At 34.8% G+C, this 17420-nt stretch overlaps 1 protein-coding gene across 11 annotated transcripts in view; it reads left to right on the top strand.

The window, feature by feature from the left end:
- The window catches only part of LOC118710974 (ankyrin repeat and KH domain-containing protein 1), a 124225-nt gene that overhangs the window by 52537 nt on the left and 54268 nt on the right, over nt 1-17420 (top strand). For 6 of the 11 annotated variants that reach the window (XM_045576908.1, XM_045576907.1, XM_045576912.1 and 3 more), the window contains exons 11-12: nt 5078-5134; nt 16487-16622. In XM_045576908.1, the coding sequence (XP_045432864.1) occupies nt 5078-5134; nt 16487-16622 (193 nt within the window). Of the gene's footprint in view, nt 1-5077; nt 5152-16486; nt 16623-17420 lie in introns of those variants that run through there. The other 5 variants (XM_036423828.2, XM_036423830.2, XM_036423833.2 and 2 more) reach the window with 3 other exon arrangements.

Genomic DNA, 17420 nt, shown 5'->3' with positions numbered 1-17420 from the left:
AAATATTTTATTTCTTTTTAAAAAAATATATTTTATTGATTTTTTACAGAGAGGAAGGGAGAGGGAGAGTTAGAAACATCAATCAACTGCCTCCTACATACTCCCTACTGGGGATGTGCCCATAACCAAGGTACATTCCCTTGACCAGAATAAAAACTGGGACCCTTGAGTCTGCAGGCTGACGCTCTATCTGCTGACCCAAACCAGCCAGGGCCAAATATTTTATTTCTATAGTCTTCTGGAATTATGTAGTGTTTGTGATTAGAATTCTTTAGAAGATTTGCATTAAATGAATAGATAGTTTTGAATTTACTGTTTTACATTTAAAATATTAGATTTAGAAATGGCTCAGATAAATACATATTTTAATTAAATATTTAATTAATACTGTTATTTTAACAATTATTTTTTATTTTGCAATCTATCTTTGCATTTCATATTTATATGTAATTATAATAGTTTTCTCTACTTTTTCCAGTGTTTTTGCATAATCTTCATATTATTACAGTTTATTTTTATAACTTTCATAATATTCATCAAGTTAATGAACCATAACCATTCACTTAATAGTGAAGTTTTGACTTGCTTTTCATTTTTCACTGTTAAAAATACTGTTGGGTTTGATAACTTTATATGCATAACTTTTTCTTTTTTTCCTCTTCAATTATTTTATATATTGATTTTAACTTTTAAAAATATATTGCTTATTCCATGCTTTTGCACTCTGTCGACAGACATTTTAATTTTAATATTAGTTCCTTTACTAGTTACATTCTTTATAGAAGATGTGGAAAGTGTAGGAAAGCATAGTAAGTTGGTATTTAAAACCTATAAATATACTTTGTAATTTCAGACTTTACTATAAGCCAGAGAGTTGTGAAAAAAAAACCTAGTCAAATATAAGAAATGAGTAAAGCAGACAATATCAGTTACTGAGTCCTGAGAAAAATGATTGATAATTCTTACTAGCTGGACCTTGCAAGGCAATAACATCTTTCTTGTCCTATCTCCTAGTATCTGTTTTGGGCTATAGTAATTTCCCCCAGTGGTTTGCAGGTGGAAGACTTTCCACTCCCATTGCATGGAGTGGAGATATAGTCCATTTGAGCATTCCATGTGTGTTCTTGATATCTAGGTTTGCTAGTTCTTTAAGTTAAATAGATGTTATTATGAGTTGGTTGGGCACCTTCATTTTGGGGAAGTATTTTCATGCTTAGTTTCAAATAAGGATGTATAAGTAAGTAAACCTTTGGAATATAATTTGGACCAACCTTAATTACATTTTAGAGTTTAACTTTTGCCATAATTCAAGGTTTTGATATTATAATTTTTTAAAAGGAGCTTAAAACTTTGTTTTCTATTCTATTCTTTAAAATATTCTGCAACAGAATCAGTTAAGATATTAATATGAATTTTTAAAACCAATGAGTAATGGTCTAGAATGATATTAACTATAGACCATTCTCAATAATTACTGTTCATTAGACCAGAAGGCAGAGTTTTAATATTTCATACTTGTTCTCATCTCTATAGCTTACTTCATTCAGTTCAAGCCTTTATGGCTTGATTTCTTTTACACAGTCTTCTAGCCACCCTTCAGTTTTACTTCTCAATTTCAAGGTGGAGAATTTGCATAGTTAATTATTGAACAGTATAATTTGGATTATAAGACACTCCTTTTTTTTTTATGCTTGCTTTTAATTTTGACCTGCTTTGTTGTCTTTTTCCCTGGTTTCCATGCCCAACCATTTTATTGTTATAGACATGATCCTTGTCTATGAAATATGACTGCATTGGGTCAGAGTTTCTAAAGACCTTAATGATATATAGATAGTATGTTTAGGTGACAACATTGTGTTGGCCAACATGTCAAAGGTTTTTTGATTTGATGAGTTTTGGTGTTTCTCAAACCATTTGTGAAGACAGTAGAATCTCTTTTCATCATGGCATATTAATTTCAGCATAATAGTCTACTTTTGAATCTTTATTCTTTAATTCAATTAGTGTATGCTTAATTTCTGACTGGTCCTTTTCCTTTTAAAAAAATTTTTTTTTTTTTTTTAATTCTCACTAAGATCCTTGAAGGGCTTACTAAGTTCCTCAGAGGTTTCTATTGATAGAAGATTCTTGAGTAACCTTATAACTGTGGTTTTGAACACTATATCCAGTAGTTTGCTTTCTTCCATTTCTTTAATTTGTGACAAGTTTCTTTGTCTCTGCATTTTGGGTGCTTCCCTGTGTTTGTTTCGATGTATTGGGTAGCTGCTAAGTCTCCTTGAGTTGATAGAGGGGCCTTGTGTACCTAGTGTCTCAGCCTCCCCAGTCACCTGAGGTGGACACTCTTGGTGCACCCCTTTGTGGGCTGTGTGCACAGACTTGCTGTAGTTGAGCCTTGATTGCTGTTGGTATCCTTGGGAGAAATTGACCTCCAGGCCAATTGGCTGTGAGGACCCGCTGTGTCTACAATGGAAGGGCTGCTGTGCAGGAGACACCCTTATGGGGCAGTACTTCCTTCAGTGTGCCTTTGGTGCTCATTGAGTCTGCCCCTTGAGTGTGTTACTTATGGATGTGAAGAGTTGTAATCTGTATGGTCTTGTACTGACCACTGGATACACTGGATCTTGGATCTCCAAGGAGATGCAAAGTCAGCCACTGCCTAGGGCCACCCAGCAGGAGCCACAGAGGGATCTGCAGATTCCTCCTCTTTGTATGAGGTTTGGAATGCCCAGACGAGGGAAACAAGGAAGGCTGGTGCTGGTGCTGGTGCAGGCTTGGACCTTTTTTTCTTTTTTTCTTTTTTTTCCTTTTTAATATATTTTATTGATTTTTTCACAGAGAGGGATAGAGTCAGAAACATTGATGAGAGAGAATCATCAATCAGCTGCCTCTTGCCCACCCCTTACTGGGGATGTGCCCGCAATCAAGGTACATGCCCTTGACCGGAATCGAACCTGGGACCTTTCAATCTGCAGGCCTACGCTCTATCCACTGAGCCAAACCAGTTTTGGATGGACCTTCTTTTGATAGCTTTGGGGCTCCTGACCCAGCTGCAGCTTGTTGGCAGGTTGTAGGCTGTGAAAAGACAAGCCATTCATATGCAAAAGCTGCTGAACACAACATAGATGGGGTTGTAAATTGGGTAGGGAATCTCCAGGGTGGAGCAAACAGCAGTGGCTGCCAGTCAGTCCTGTACAGGAGATGTCCCAGCACAGGAACAATGACTGTTTCGAGCACCTCCATCTGGAAGAAAACCGCCCCTACAGTCCTGTCCCAATGCCAGACAGTCCAGTTTCTCCCCATATGTGTCTGGGTTTTCCCAAGTCTCGCCCAGCACTGGAGCTCAGAGTAAGCAGGAGCTTGTATTTCCCTCCCGATTAAAAAAGTGGCCCACCTGGGTGCCAGCCCATTCCGTGCCTCCACACCTCTTACCAGTCTTAATGTGCTTTCTTAACCTCTTTAAGTGTAGTACTTCCGTTAAGCCAGCTTTCCTGTGGTTCTGGATGATAGTTGTTATGTATTTTAGTTGTAATTTTGATGTGGTTGTGGGAGGCAGCAAGTACAGGTATTTATCTATGCTGCCATCTTGGTTCTCTTCTGTTAATTTTTTTAAAGAACATATTTATTTTCAAAGAAACACAAATATTCAGACAGTATCTATTGACTTCATTCTGAAAAAAGAAATTAAATGTATCTTGTACCATAAGATTCTCAGGAGTTATATTTTTATATTACTTTGATTGTATAACATTTATATTCTGTTTTATGGCCCTGTTTCTCCCAGTTGCTTAGGTGGATCAGTGTTAATTTTTTAGTCTTTCATATTATATAGCTTCTTAATCCCTGAGTGCCTGAACTTGATTTCAGAGAGGAAGGGAGAGGGAGAGAGAGATAGAAACATCTAAATAATAGACAAACATGCTAATTGAATGTACCTTCATGATGCCCATAGCCAATCAGGAGTGGGTATGCAAATTAACCCAACAAAGATGGTGGTTAATTTGCATACATGGTCAGGGCCTCTGAGCATTGTAGGAAGATGGAAAGGCAGCTCTGGCCAGAACGAAAGCAATACCAGCAGCCAGAGAAAGGAAGGCCCATTCTGGCATGAATCTTTGTGCCTTGGGCTTCTAGTCAATGATGAAAGAGAATCATTGATCAGCTGCCTCCTGCAAGCCCCCTACAGGGGATCAAATTCTGGGTTATGTGCCCTGACCAGGAATCGAACTATTACCTCCTGGTTCATAGGTCCATGCTCAAAACAATTTATGTGCTTTAATTTTTTTTTTAAGTATAGGGAAATATTTCACTTTTATTATTTACATTTTTGTAGGAACTTCTTAAGTACTATGTTGGATACTTTGTGCTTATTATTCATATTTGAATGGGGATCGCCATTTGTTGAAAATCATATAGGGGTGGGGTAGGGAGAGGAAGCGAGCCTTAGCAAATGTAGTTGTTTCACAGTTCTTTCTCACCAAATCTCTACTGTAGGAGCATGCATCCCCTTAAGGTGAGCACATCTCCTAGGTAGGAGGTAGGTGTGACTTAGAATAAAGGCTTCTCAAGGCTACATTTCTTTTATTTGGAAACTTAGTTAACTCTGGTTAGTAACTGCAAAGCTTATTACTGTTTCCTCAATTTTATTCTCACCTCACCTTCAAGTACTTTCTCTGGTAGGAGTCTAGATCTAGAGAAAATACAGATATTCTCTCTCTCAAGTTTCAATTGAAAAGTATGAGCACTATATGCACTTAAAAATAACTATGTAGTTATCTTACAATATTTTCCTTACTTTTTCTCCCAACTTGTGGTGTCTCCAAATCATTTAATTATTTTCTTTAGTTAGATGTTAAAAGATATTGTTCTTAATTCTGTGGCTTTAATTATTGGGAGACAAAGGCATGAAAAATCTCTGCTCCTGGACTATGTTCTCTACTGATGAGAATCTTTTTCATTAAAGAGCCTGAGTTTAATAAAGCCCAGCATTTGAAGTACCAGTCATTCACATGGTCTTCATGGCCAAATGTGATTTTCATTTTGGAATAAGATCCGTGAGTTCTTCTTTTTCCTTTCACAGGACAAGCAGGAGGACATGAAGACTATTTTGGAGGGCATAGATCCGGCCAAGCATCAGGTGAGGGTGGCCTTTGATGCTTGTAAGCTACTACATAAAGAATAGATGTTGTAGTTAACCAGAATTCTGGATATCTGAATTCCAACCAAGAAGTTCCAGGACCCTGGTGGTTGACAAAGGAAATCCTCTTCAATTGAAACAGATTATAAAGTTTAAATAAAAAAAATATATATTTACATTACTAGTAATTTGCTTCCTTAGTATTCTTTTTATGTGGTATTCCTAACAAATTTCATAGGTGGAAATAGATTTTCTTATTCAGATAGTTAGTTCTTTTGTATTCTCCCTATTGGGAGAGTTAAGATATCCCAGAGGAAAAAAATCTCAAAAGTCCTGCTTTCAATTTTGTTCATCAGAAATCTGAAACTTAGATTTAGAGTAATATAGTGAATTTAAAAATATAATCCTCAGCCTAGCCAATGTGCTTTGGTGGTTGAGCATCAACCTATGAATCAGGAGGTCACAGTTCAATTCCCAGTCCTGGCACATGCTTGAGTTGTGGTCTCAATCCCCCCTGGTGGTATACAGGAGGCTGCCAATAAATGATTCTCATCATTGATGTTTCTATCTCTCTCTCTCTCCCTTTTCCTTCCTCTCTGAAATCAATAAAATTATCTTTAAATATATGTATAATCCTCAGATAATCAAAAAATTAGTTATAACATTTACTATATTATTCATGCCCTAATTTATATACATTAAAATTTTTCTTCTTAAATTGTCTCCTATTACCTCATTCTGAAATTGATTTTTAAGAAGGTGAATATTTATTTATAAGAAAACATTCCTTATCTTTTGGGGGGAAATGTGGAATTTGTGCCTAATGGTTTTAAAAAACAAGCAAAGTTAATATCCATTGTAATTCAGAGGGACTTGTTTAAACTCAAGAGCAATGCTTAATTATAAATTATGAATAAATTATAATTGAGCACAGTTAACTTAGGCCATCTAAAATAAAGTTTTCAGTATCAAGCCACTCTTAATTATAATGCTTATTAATATCTTTATTAATGTCTTATTCAATAAGAAATTGTTATATTCTAACTTGAACAAAATAAATTTATTTCACAAAATATTATTTGAAAATGTGAATTTTTACTCAGTTTGTGTAGTATCTCAGGCTCCTATCTAGAATGTAAAGCTGAGTATTATTTTAGAAAAGGTGTTTCTTTCTCTCTGGATTTGTTAAAGGAAATGTAATTATAAATCTCTCTCTCTGGCTATAAGTCTCAAAACTTGGGATACTTTTTTAAAAAGTGAGGTTTGCAACCCCACATTTAGAACTTCAGATTCAGCATATTTGAAATGGGAGTTTGCATTTTAACTAATATTCCAGGAGATTCTGATAAAAGTCCTCCATACTCACACTTTGAGACAATCCTGGAGTCTGTACAGATTATTCTGCATCATTGTAGACTTATGTTCTCTTTTCATCTTTGCTTCACGATCAATTATTCTTCCTTCATTCACACTGAAGAAGCTTGGTTTTTCTTTGTTACTTGTGATTTTTAGAAATGATGCTAAACAGAAAACCCTAGAACAGTGTCTCTTAATCTCTTCCTTCTCAGTTCTCACAAGGGTTATGAATCTCATCCTTAACAGTAGATCACTAAGGTATTGATGAATATACAGTGGTGGGTAAGAAGAACATATTCTGCCGGGGAGAGTATCAGAATCCTCTGGTATGTACTGTATGTATTATTAAACAGTCTACCTCCCTCTCCCGTGATTCTGACACTTCCCCCCAAGACACAGCTCTCCTCCAATTCCAAGAAAACTCTACCTCTGTGATACAGTTAAAATCCATATATATCTCTATGTATGCCTTGAGTGCCCATGATTATGATTTTAAAGGAAATCAACTTATTTTGAAGAAAATAAACTTAATGTATAATTGAACTTTACAATCTAAAATTAAATGCCACCCCAATAAATTTAATAAAAACAAATAGATTTAAAAAACTGTACCTTTTTTCTCATAATGTTTATCAGAACTAGAACTTTGTAGTGTACTTTACATAAATAAGCTTTTAGGGGGCTTATGAGCTCTAATTATCCACTTATCATTATATTTCAATTGTTAATGATTAAACTAATCTTAACAAACCTTAAATATGACCTCCAGCTTTTTTCTTTATTACAATGAAGCATATTTATTTCCAGCTAAGAGCTTTCTTAATATGTAATAGTGAAGCACTAGAACACAACCCAGGGCTAGGACTCAACATGACCTACCACTTTTTAATGTTAATTAAGGACTAACATATATGCATATTGTTTCATTTTAGTACTCAAAAATGGAAAACTTAACAGTTTTTTCTTGATCTAAAACTATATGTAAAATACACAAAATTTCTAATGTGTTTTTTTTTTAAGGCCAAGTTGTTGTTTTCTAAGTTATTGTATGTTGAATGCATTCTTTTCAGCTATCTCAAAGTTTCTTAAACATAAGTATAAATGACTTCCAGTCATGAAGTTAAGTTCACTTAGCTTTTTGAAACCTCTGTTCTCTATCATTTCAAGCACAGACATATTAAATAAAATATGGGAGAAAAACAAACCTAACTAAAAAACATGTAGCTATACCCAGCAATAAAAATTAAAGAACTCTCTGGACCATAAATGGATTATGGATCTACAATTGACGCCATAGGCCCAAGAAGAATTTAGGCTTAAAAAATGGGCAATGGGACTGGAGTTTTAATTTCTATGGTGACATAGGGACCAACACATCTCACCTGGAGCAGGCCAATAGATCTAGTCTATCAGGATGAAGCGATGAACTGAATGGGACATTATTGTTCTACCTACCTGTGAACCAAGGTGGAAAAAAAGCTCCAAGCAGCTTCCCACTGTTACAGTTGGAAATTATTTAATTGTTCTTGTTATAGGGGAGAAGTAAAGAGAGCAGTAACTAAAACCTGGAGAGCACCATTCTTTGATTTAGTAAGCAGAACTAAATAATTGTGTGGGACCAAAAACTTAAGTTACCAATAAAAGATCTGAAATGGACTTAAAGGGCCAGACTGAAGCAACTGCCAAAACCATCTCATTAGAAGGGATAAGTTTGTGGATTGAAATAAAAGAAAACAACTCTTAAGCAAAACAAGCTTCAGAAAGCTCAAGTACAAAATTATGTCCAGTGGTAGTAAAAATGCAAGTACATAAACAAAAAGCAGCAAAACAGGAGACTTCATGCCCAAGGAAACTGAAATAAAAGATTTTAATCTTGAAAATTTTTATTATGCTTCTTTTAAACTATGACCAATAGTTGTAAAACAATGTGAGGCAAAAAAATAATAATAATAATAAAATAAATAATTAAAAATAGTGGTATCAAATAAAGCAAATTTAGATTTTGAGGGGGGAATTGGAAAATAAAAACAATATGTAGGATAAACAGTGTATTGAATATAGTTGAATAAAGAATTAGTGAAAAATAAATAAGTAAATAAATAAATAAAAATAAAATAAAATACAAAAAAAAAGAATTAGTGAATCAGATGATAAAACAAGAAATAATACAGAATAGCACAAATATGAAGAGAAATTGAGAGTAAAAAGATAGATTGGGGAGTTCCAACACACATCTATTTGAAGTTCCTAAAGGAGAGATTAGAAATAGAAAGCAGATATGGGGGGACAAGGGAATGGTAAGATATGTACACAGATAATAATTTAATAATAAAAAAAAGAAACGAAAAAAAATAAACTTAAAAAATAGAAAGCAGAGATAATGTTTGAAGAAATAATGATGTAGAATTTTCTAGAATTTAAGCCAAATATTAATCCTTGATTAAAAAAATCACTAAGGCTGAGACTGGTTTGGCTCAATGGATAGAGCGTCGGCTTGGGGACTGAAGGGTCCCGGGTTTGATTCTGGTCTAGGGCATGTACCTTGGTTGCGGGCATATCCCCAGTAGGGGGTGTGCAAGAGGCAGCTGATCGATGACTCTCTCTCATCGATGTTTCTAACTCTCTATCTCTCTCCATTCCTCTCTGTACAAAATCAATAAATATATATTTAAAATAATAATAAATAAATAAATAAATAAATAAATAAATAAATCACTAAGCAGAACAAATGAAACTAGAATTTTAAGGATAAAGAAAAAATCTTAAAAGCTACTGGAGGAAAATGCATTACTTACAAAGGAACAATAATCAACATTTTGACAACAGATTCTCATCAATAATAATTACACAGTGCCACCCACCCAGTGCCACCCACCCTAACCAACCCCATCCTGCTCAAGTTCCCCAAGTTAGCTGCAGGGTGGATGTGCTGCAGCTCAATAGACTGTGGCTCAGAATCTCAAACAGCCTCCACCTTCAGTGTCCCCAAAAGTGAAGTGTGGCAGGCTAGGACTCTGCTGAGCCTTAATAAAGCCATTATTGCTATCTAATAACCACAGAAGATACTGGCAGTTAATATCCTCAAAATGTCAAGAGAAAATAGCAAAGTACAGAATTTTGTACTTAAGTACCATTCCAGAGGAGGGAAAAAAAGCATATTTTCAGGTCAACAAAGAATAAAAGAGCTTAACACCTAAGACCCTTGCTAAAAGAACTACTAAAAGATGTGTACATCAATAAGGAGAAAAATGAACTCTGGAGGAAGGCCTGTGATGCAAGAAGCTATGGTAAGCAAATAAATTGGTAAAACTATTATTAAAATTTTAGTATAAAAGCTAATTTTTTTTACCCTAACTTAAGGATAGCTCCTTGGCCCCTTTAGTGTGGCTCTTCCACAAAATACCACAGCCTAGGCAAGTCTAATTTGAAGAAGTGGCGTTAGAAGAAGTTTAAGTTTAAAAATTTGGCTTTCAAAAGAAATTTCAATCGCTATACTGTTGGTATTTGGCTCTGTTGACTAATGAGTTTGCCAACCACTGCAAAAGCCATTCTAGAGGCCTTGTGGTGATCAAACACTAAATAACTTTAGAATTTCTTTAAAGAAAACATACAGCAAGTAATCAGGACAAATATAAGTCCATTGAACTCAATTGTCAAAGAACAGAGACTTTTGAATTAGATTAAAAATAAAAGTCTGTTTTCAAGAAACAAACCTAAAGTAAAATAATAAGGAAAAATTGAAAAAGTGATAGAAAAAGTATGTAAGGCATTATTAATGCCAGACAAAATACAATTTTAGGCCAAAAGCATTTTTATAGATCGATAAATGTTCCTCCAGCTGATACAACAATCCTTAATTAGTAACTAACAATCTACTCTCCAGATAAAATAGAAAATTTGTAGTGATAAAATTTTTTCAGACTTCTATGAAACTGATTGATCAAACATAAAACTATTGTTAAGTATAGGAAAATCAAGTTTGCTCTTACAAATAAATAGGCTATGTGCTCTTTTCCAACATGGAACAGGTGTAAAATTGCCCATGTATTAGACCAGTGTTTCCCAACCTTCTCGCATGATGAGAATCACCTAGTTCCCAAAACTAGAATTTTTGGGAACATATAGGTAAAATTGTATACTTAACTAGTGCTCTAAGACAGATTTTATATACAGAGCACTAAGTTAGGTATGCAATTTTACCTATATGTTCTCAAAAATTCTAGTTTAGCACTTCTTAGTTGGGATTCAGGAATCTGTGTTTTAACAACTCCACCAGGTGATTCTCATCATGCGAGAAGGTTGGGAAACACTGTTTAGACCACAAAAAGTCTTTAAAACAGACTCCTTTGTCCTAGCCATTTTGGCTCATTGGATAGACTGCACATGTGTCAAACACAAGGCCCGCGGGCCAAATCCGTCCCGCCAGGCCTTGCAGTGTGGCCCGCACTGCGCTGTCATCACTGCACTCCGCTGCGTTTCCATCACAATGACAGTTTATGACTGTTCAGTAAACCATTCGGCCCGCGATTTAGGCTGGATTTTAGATTTTGGCCCCTTCTCTGATTGAGTTTGACACCCCTAGGATAGAGCATCAGCCCATACACCCTGGCTAGATTCCAGTCAGCGGCTTGTGCCCTTGTTTTGTTTTGGCATCTGGGTGTATATGAGGAGCTGGCGGGGGAGAGGGGAAGACACAACCAATCGATGTGACTGTCTCACATTGTTATTTCTCTCTCTTTCCCTCCTTTTCAATCTCTAAAAAATCAATGGAAGAAATAGAGTGAGGATTAATTTTTTTAAAATCACACAAAACTACTTTAATCAGATGGACTATTCTCTGATCTCTATTGCTTTAAAAGTACAAATCAGCAATAAAACATTTTTTAAAAATTCCATACACCTAGGAAATTAAAAATACTTTTACATAATTTGTGGGTTAAAGAGGCAATCATAGTAAAAATTACCAAGTAGAAATTATCACAAAAACTACACATCAAAATTTGGGTGAGAGCTGAAACCGGTTTGGCTCAGTGGATAGAGCGTAGGCCTGCAGACTGAAAGGTCCAAGGTTCGATTCCGGTCAAGGGCATGAACCTTGGTTGCGGGCACATCCCCAGTAGGGGATGTGCAAGAGGCAGCTGATAGATGACTCTCTCTCATCGATGTTTCTAACTCTCTATCCCTCTCTCTTCCTCTCTGTAAAAAAAATAAATAAAAAATAAATAAATAAAACCTTGGGTGAGAGGATACAACTAAAGGGGTCCATAGAAGGAAAATTTTATATGTATATATACATAATGAGAGTAAATTAAGCTAATAATAGCACAATAAGAAAGGAAATAAAGATATAAGCAAAACTTAATGGAATAAAAAGCAATAACAAAAAGGATAAAAAGGAAAAAATAGTTGTGAAAAGCAAAATTAAAGACTGAGTTTTTAAAATGACTGAAATAGATTAAATAAGCCAGACTTCAAAATAAGGAAAGGCATAGTTAAGTCATAGACACATAAAGGGAGTTAGAACTATTTGGTAAGATAGAGATCTTTAAAATTTGCAAGGCAATCATGAACAAGCTATAAATTTGAATACTTAGATGAAATTATTGCTGATTTTGTAAATAAGTTATAAATTATTGACTCAAAATAGGAACCCTTGCCCTAGCCATTGTCTCCAAGTGGTTAGAGCATCAGCTCAATGCACCAAAGGGTTGTGGGTTTGATTCTCGTCAAGGGCACGTACCTGGGTTGCGTGACCCGGGAGCATGGGGGAGGTAATCAATTGATGTATCTCACATCTCTCCCTCTTCTTCTCTTTCTCACTCCCCCTCTCCCCTCCACTCTCTAAAAATCAGTGGAAAAAATATCCTTGGGTGAGAATTTTTAAAAAGGAGAATAGGGCCGGGACCGGTTTGGCTCAGTGGATAGAGCGTTGGCCTGCGGACTGAAAGGTCCCAGGTTCGATTCCGGTCAAGGGCATGTACCTTGGTTGCAGGCACATCCCCAGTGTGGGGGGTGCAGGAGGCAGCTGGTCGATGTTTCTCTCTCATTGACATTTCTAACTCTCTGTCCCTCTCAATTCCTCTCTGTGTAAAATCAATAAAATATATTAAAAAAAAAAAAAAGAATAGGAACCCTCAATAGAACAATATCTATATTATAAATTAAATCAGTAGTTTTAAATCAGCCATCCAATGAAGGTAAGAGGCCAACTGTTCAAGAACTACATAATCCCTATATTGTAGCTATTCCCAAGAACAGAAAACATGTTAAACTGCACAATATGTAATTTTATAGCCTTGGAAAATAATTTTCTGTGTTTATAAAGGAAAATCATAATGTATATCCTGAAATTTTATTGACCCTAAGCAAAGTTTGACTGTACTAATAAACCTAACATTCATAAATAATATATACAAATTTGATTCCTATTTTAAAAGGATTTATTGGTCATATATTTTGGTACAAATGATACATGTGGGACATACATTATTAATTTTAGGACATGAAATATTATCAATACATTTTAAAGTTGTAGTATTGTTTTACCAGCCAGTTTCTCAAACATAATTATATTGTTAAAAACCAAAGGAATGGCCCTAGCAGTTTGGCTCAGTGGATAGATCATCAGCCTGCGGACTGAAGGGTCTCAGGTTTGATTCCAGTCAAGGACATGAACCATGGTTGCAGGTTCCTACCTGGCCCTGGCCTGGTGAGGCTCCATGCAGGAGGCAACCAGACAATGTGAGATACATCGATGTTTCTTTTTTTCTTTCCCTCTCTCTTCCACTCTCTCTAAAAATCAGTAGAAAAATATCCTCAGGTGAGGATTTTTAAAAAACGAATTTATATTTATAGGGAGTAAAATAAAATAGGCAAATTTTCATACCGTTCATTTCAGAATTTTTTGTTAGTATGTTGAATTTTGAAATTTGATTGATCTTGGGACAATACTTTCTGATTTCTTTTATCAGCTATGGTAATTTTTAAGTATGTAGAATTAGTAAATTAAAATTTTAAAGCGGGGTAAAATCTTTTGTCTCTGTGACCCAGTAATGTTGATGGATGTCACTGTCAGATGAAAGACATAAGAAAGAAAAAGTGACTTTATTGTCCACCCATGCTTTAGTAATAATGTAGATAATGCAGATAGTGACCATCTCACTCTAAGTTTAACTATTACTCTTAATTTCCTGTTAAATTAACTTTTCTTTCTCTTATTTACTTAGAAAATTAAAACTTCAAACCTCAGTACTATGAAAGGGAAGATTTAAGAGGTCAGTTACGCTAAGGTTCCTTTTTGGTAAACAATATTCAGGCCCTTCATTGTTTTAGATGTCAGGTTTATGATGGCAAACAAAAATGGATGCAGTTGCTGTTCTCATGGAGCCTACATTTTAGTGGCAGAGACATGTTAGCCAAATAGTTGCACAAACTATTGGATTATAATATATGATTGGAACTTTTGAAGGAGCGGTTCATAGAACTGTAAGTCAAGTTCAGGGAGGTCTTCTTTGAGGAAATGATAATTGACTTGATGTGAAGGATGATAAAGAACTAATAGACAAATATTATAGGGAAGAGAGAACAGCTTGAACAAAAAGACCCTGAGGCAGGAGGGGAAGTACCGTATTTTTCGGACCATAAGACGCTCCGGACGCACCAGTTTTTAGAGAAGGGAAATGAAGAAAAAAAGATTCTGAAACAAATAGTGTCCTAAAATATTTTATGTGCATTAAAACCCAACATCACAGTCATAAACACATGTAATCAACCCTGTAAAGTAAACAGCAGCATTTAGAACCATTTTAGAGCCGGGCAAGCACACAGAGACCACACAGAGCCGGGCAAGTAAAAAAACTTTTTTTTTAAAGTATATGTGTAGGCTATATTTGGACCATAAGACGCAGGGACTTTTTCCCCCCACTTCTGGGGGGGAAAAAGTGCGTCTTATGGTCCGAAAAATACGGTAAGTTGCTAAAGGAGTAATTTATTTCCATTGTGTTATCAGTTATGATATTTCAGAAATAAGTCAGATGAAAAATTGGGCAAACAACTTTCTAAGTCATTCTGAGTAAGATTTTCAATCTATATTTTATTTTGTTTGAAGTTGCCAGAATCTTATATTTACATAATTTGACTTTAGGCTTAAAATATATTCTAAAGCCAAATTATGTTGGCATTATCTATAACTTAGAGTTAAAGGTTGTTGTGTAATCAATATACAGGGTGGGGTAAAGTAGGTTTACAATTGTCCATATGGAAAATAATACAATAATTAATAAATAATAATACAAGAATAAACTCTGTTTTGCATACTCGCAACTGTAAGCCTACTTTTGCCTCACCATATACATAATAATTAAAAGTTAAAGCATAGCCGAACTGGTTTGGCTCCGTGGATATAGCGTTGGCCTGCAGACCGAAAGGTCCCAGGTTCAATTCCGGTCAAGGGCATGTACCTTGGTTGCAGGCACATCACTGGTAGGGGATGTGCAGGAGGCAGCTGGTCGATGTTTCTCTCTCATCGATGTTTCTAGCTCTCTATCCCTCTTCCTTCCTCTCTGTAATAAATCAATAAAATATAAATATATAAAAAAGTTAAAGCATAAACTGATTTTTATAGGAGGTTGAAAGATTCTACACCATCAAGATTTTCTAAAATCTATTTTAGAGTGTTGTTCCTGTCACCACAGGCCAATGTAATGTTTCCATTGGGTTGACAATCTACTCTTATTTTTCTTTTTTTTAATATTTTTATTGATTTCAGAGGGTAAGGAAGAGAGAGAGAGAAACATCAGTAATGAGAGAGAACCATTGATAGGCTGCCTCTTGTATACCCCACAATGGGAATCAAGCCCGCAATCTGGGCATGTGCCCTGACCAGAAATTAAACCGTGATCTGGTTCATGGGTCAACAGTCAGCCACTGAGCCACGTGATTGGGCTCTACTCTTATTTTTCATTATTAGTTTGCCTGAGCTGTAGATCAGATAGTTATGTAAATAGATTAAATTCTATCTTTTTTGCATAGCAAACAATTTTTAAAATTTACTATGTATTAGGTAGCTAAAGGATTCTCAGTTAATTAGAACAGAACTGAAATAAAGCTTGACTTAATCACTGTTCTTTATCAAGTATTTCTTAGTTACAAAAGATGACCAGAATAATATCAATAGAAATTACTGTTTGCGCACAATGAAAGAGTGGATAGGTAAGAGAACTTTTCATAGAAGTGATGTTATCAGCTACATTTTAATATTTAGATGGGTAAATAAGAGTTAACAGATCTACTGCAGATAGTGCTACTTACCATACTTACCAAAGATATAATCCTTGTAGTGTCATTTGATATTAGGATGGTTGAAAGCTGTTTAGTCATTCATTCCTCTTGCTGGCAAACTTCCTAGAATAATAGTCCTTATTATATTATAAAAGTGTTTCTTTTGCCTTTCATATTCAAATATTTAATTTCCACCCTTAAGAAATATCTGCTCATTGGTATATTTTTTGTTTTATTTTTCCCTTTAATCCTGAATTTACCATAGTATTTTTCTTCAGGGATTGGTTTCTATCCTATGATAGAGTTCTTATTGAATCCTGATATAATAAGATCAATATCCTCCTAATCACCTCATAATACTAAGGCACCTTTATCACAGTTCAGATGAATAGTTCGGAAAATATCTTTTAATCTTAGGAATGGGAAAATGCAGAGATTTCTCTTTGGGCCTCAAACTAAACATAAGTATTATCTTTAATGGTCATAGTTTTGTATACCAAACTATGACCATTAAAGATAATACTTATGTTTAAAAGATTATACCTGCTAATGTGGACTGGAATTAATCCTATATTTTGGAGGAATTGAGGTAGGTTGTGTAAGTGACTATATGGAGTGAGTATTAAATCTTCATTATATCTATGTCATTGATACTAAGTATTTAAAACTGATGCTTAATGAGCTGTTATTGATGGATTATTTTTGTTTCTTTAATAGGAACATGAATCTGAAGGTGGAAGAACACCTTTGATGAAAGCTGCAAGAGCTGGTCATTTGTGCACTGTGCAGTTTCTTATTAGCAAAGGTAAAGAAAGTACAAGTGATCATTTCCAAGAGGCTACAATTTCTGGGGGTAAAAAATCCTAAACTGTTGCAATTTATGTTAAAGCTACTTTGCCTGAAGCATAAGTACTATATTCTAGTCCCGTGTTGCTCTATTTTACTTGGTAATCATAGAGTTCGTGAGATACTTATTGGGATCTTTATTAGTTTTGAGTTTGAAGTTTTTATCAAACAAATAGCAGGTGGTTACTCCCAAAAGTTGGAAAAGCCAAATGTAAATGTCCAGGTATACTTAGTAGATATTGTTCAACACTTAATGATTACAAGGCAGTTCTGCTGGAGGTAAGAGGAGGTAGAAGGGAGAAAGTCTGCTGCTGTTGTTTATGGGACAGTTGAATTAATCAAGTATACAAAGGTATTATTATTATTGTATTTATTTGATTGTATTTATACAAAGAAGTTCAAATGATGGATGACAAGGTAGTTCAATACTGTTTACTGTAGAAAAGTGAAACATGCTGAACTCATGTTAGGTTGAACCATATAAAATTGTCATTTTATACATCAAAAAATGGTGTATAATATCAGCAATTTCATTTGGTTCAGTCTAACTCTGTGTATTATAGTTAGAGATACTCGGGCATCTGATGAAAAACTCCAGGATAGGATGGCAAAATACAAAGAAGGTCTACTCAGGTAATGCCATGTTATTAAAATAAAAATTTTCTATCTCTATTCCAATAAAACTGTTATTTTGTGCAGTATAATATTTTATCATTTAAATATAAAATATTTCTTTAATTAGATAAAACAGGTTTATTTTCTTTATATCACATTTTTGCTAGCAAGTAAGGCCTATCTTTTTTTT

The sequence above is a fragment of the Pipistrellus kuhlii genome, unplaced genomic scaffold (assembly GCF_014108245.1).
Source record: "Pipistrellus kuhlii isolate mPipKuh1 unplaced genomic scaffold, mPipKuh1.p scaffold_m20_p_8, whole genome shotgun sequence".
Taxonomy (NCBI): Eukaryota; Metazoa; Chordata; class Mammalia; order Chiroptera; family Vespertilionidae; genus Pipistrellus; species Pipistrellus kuhlii.
The sequence above is the reverse complement of the archived record's forward strand: the minus strand, read 5'-3'. Positions and strand labels throughout refer to the sequence as shown.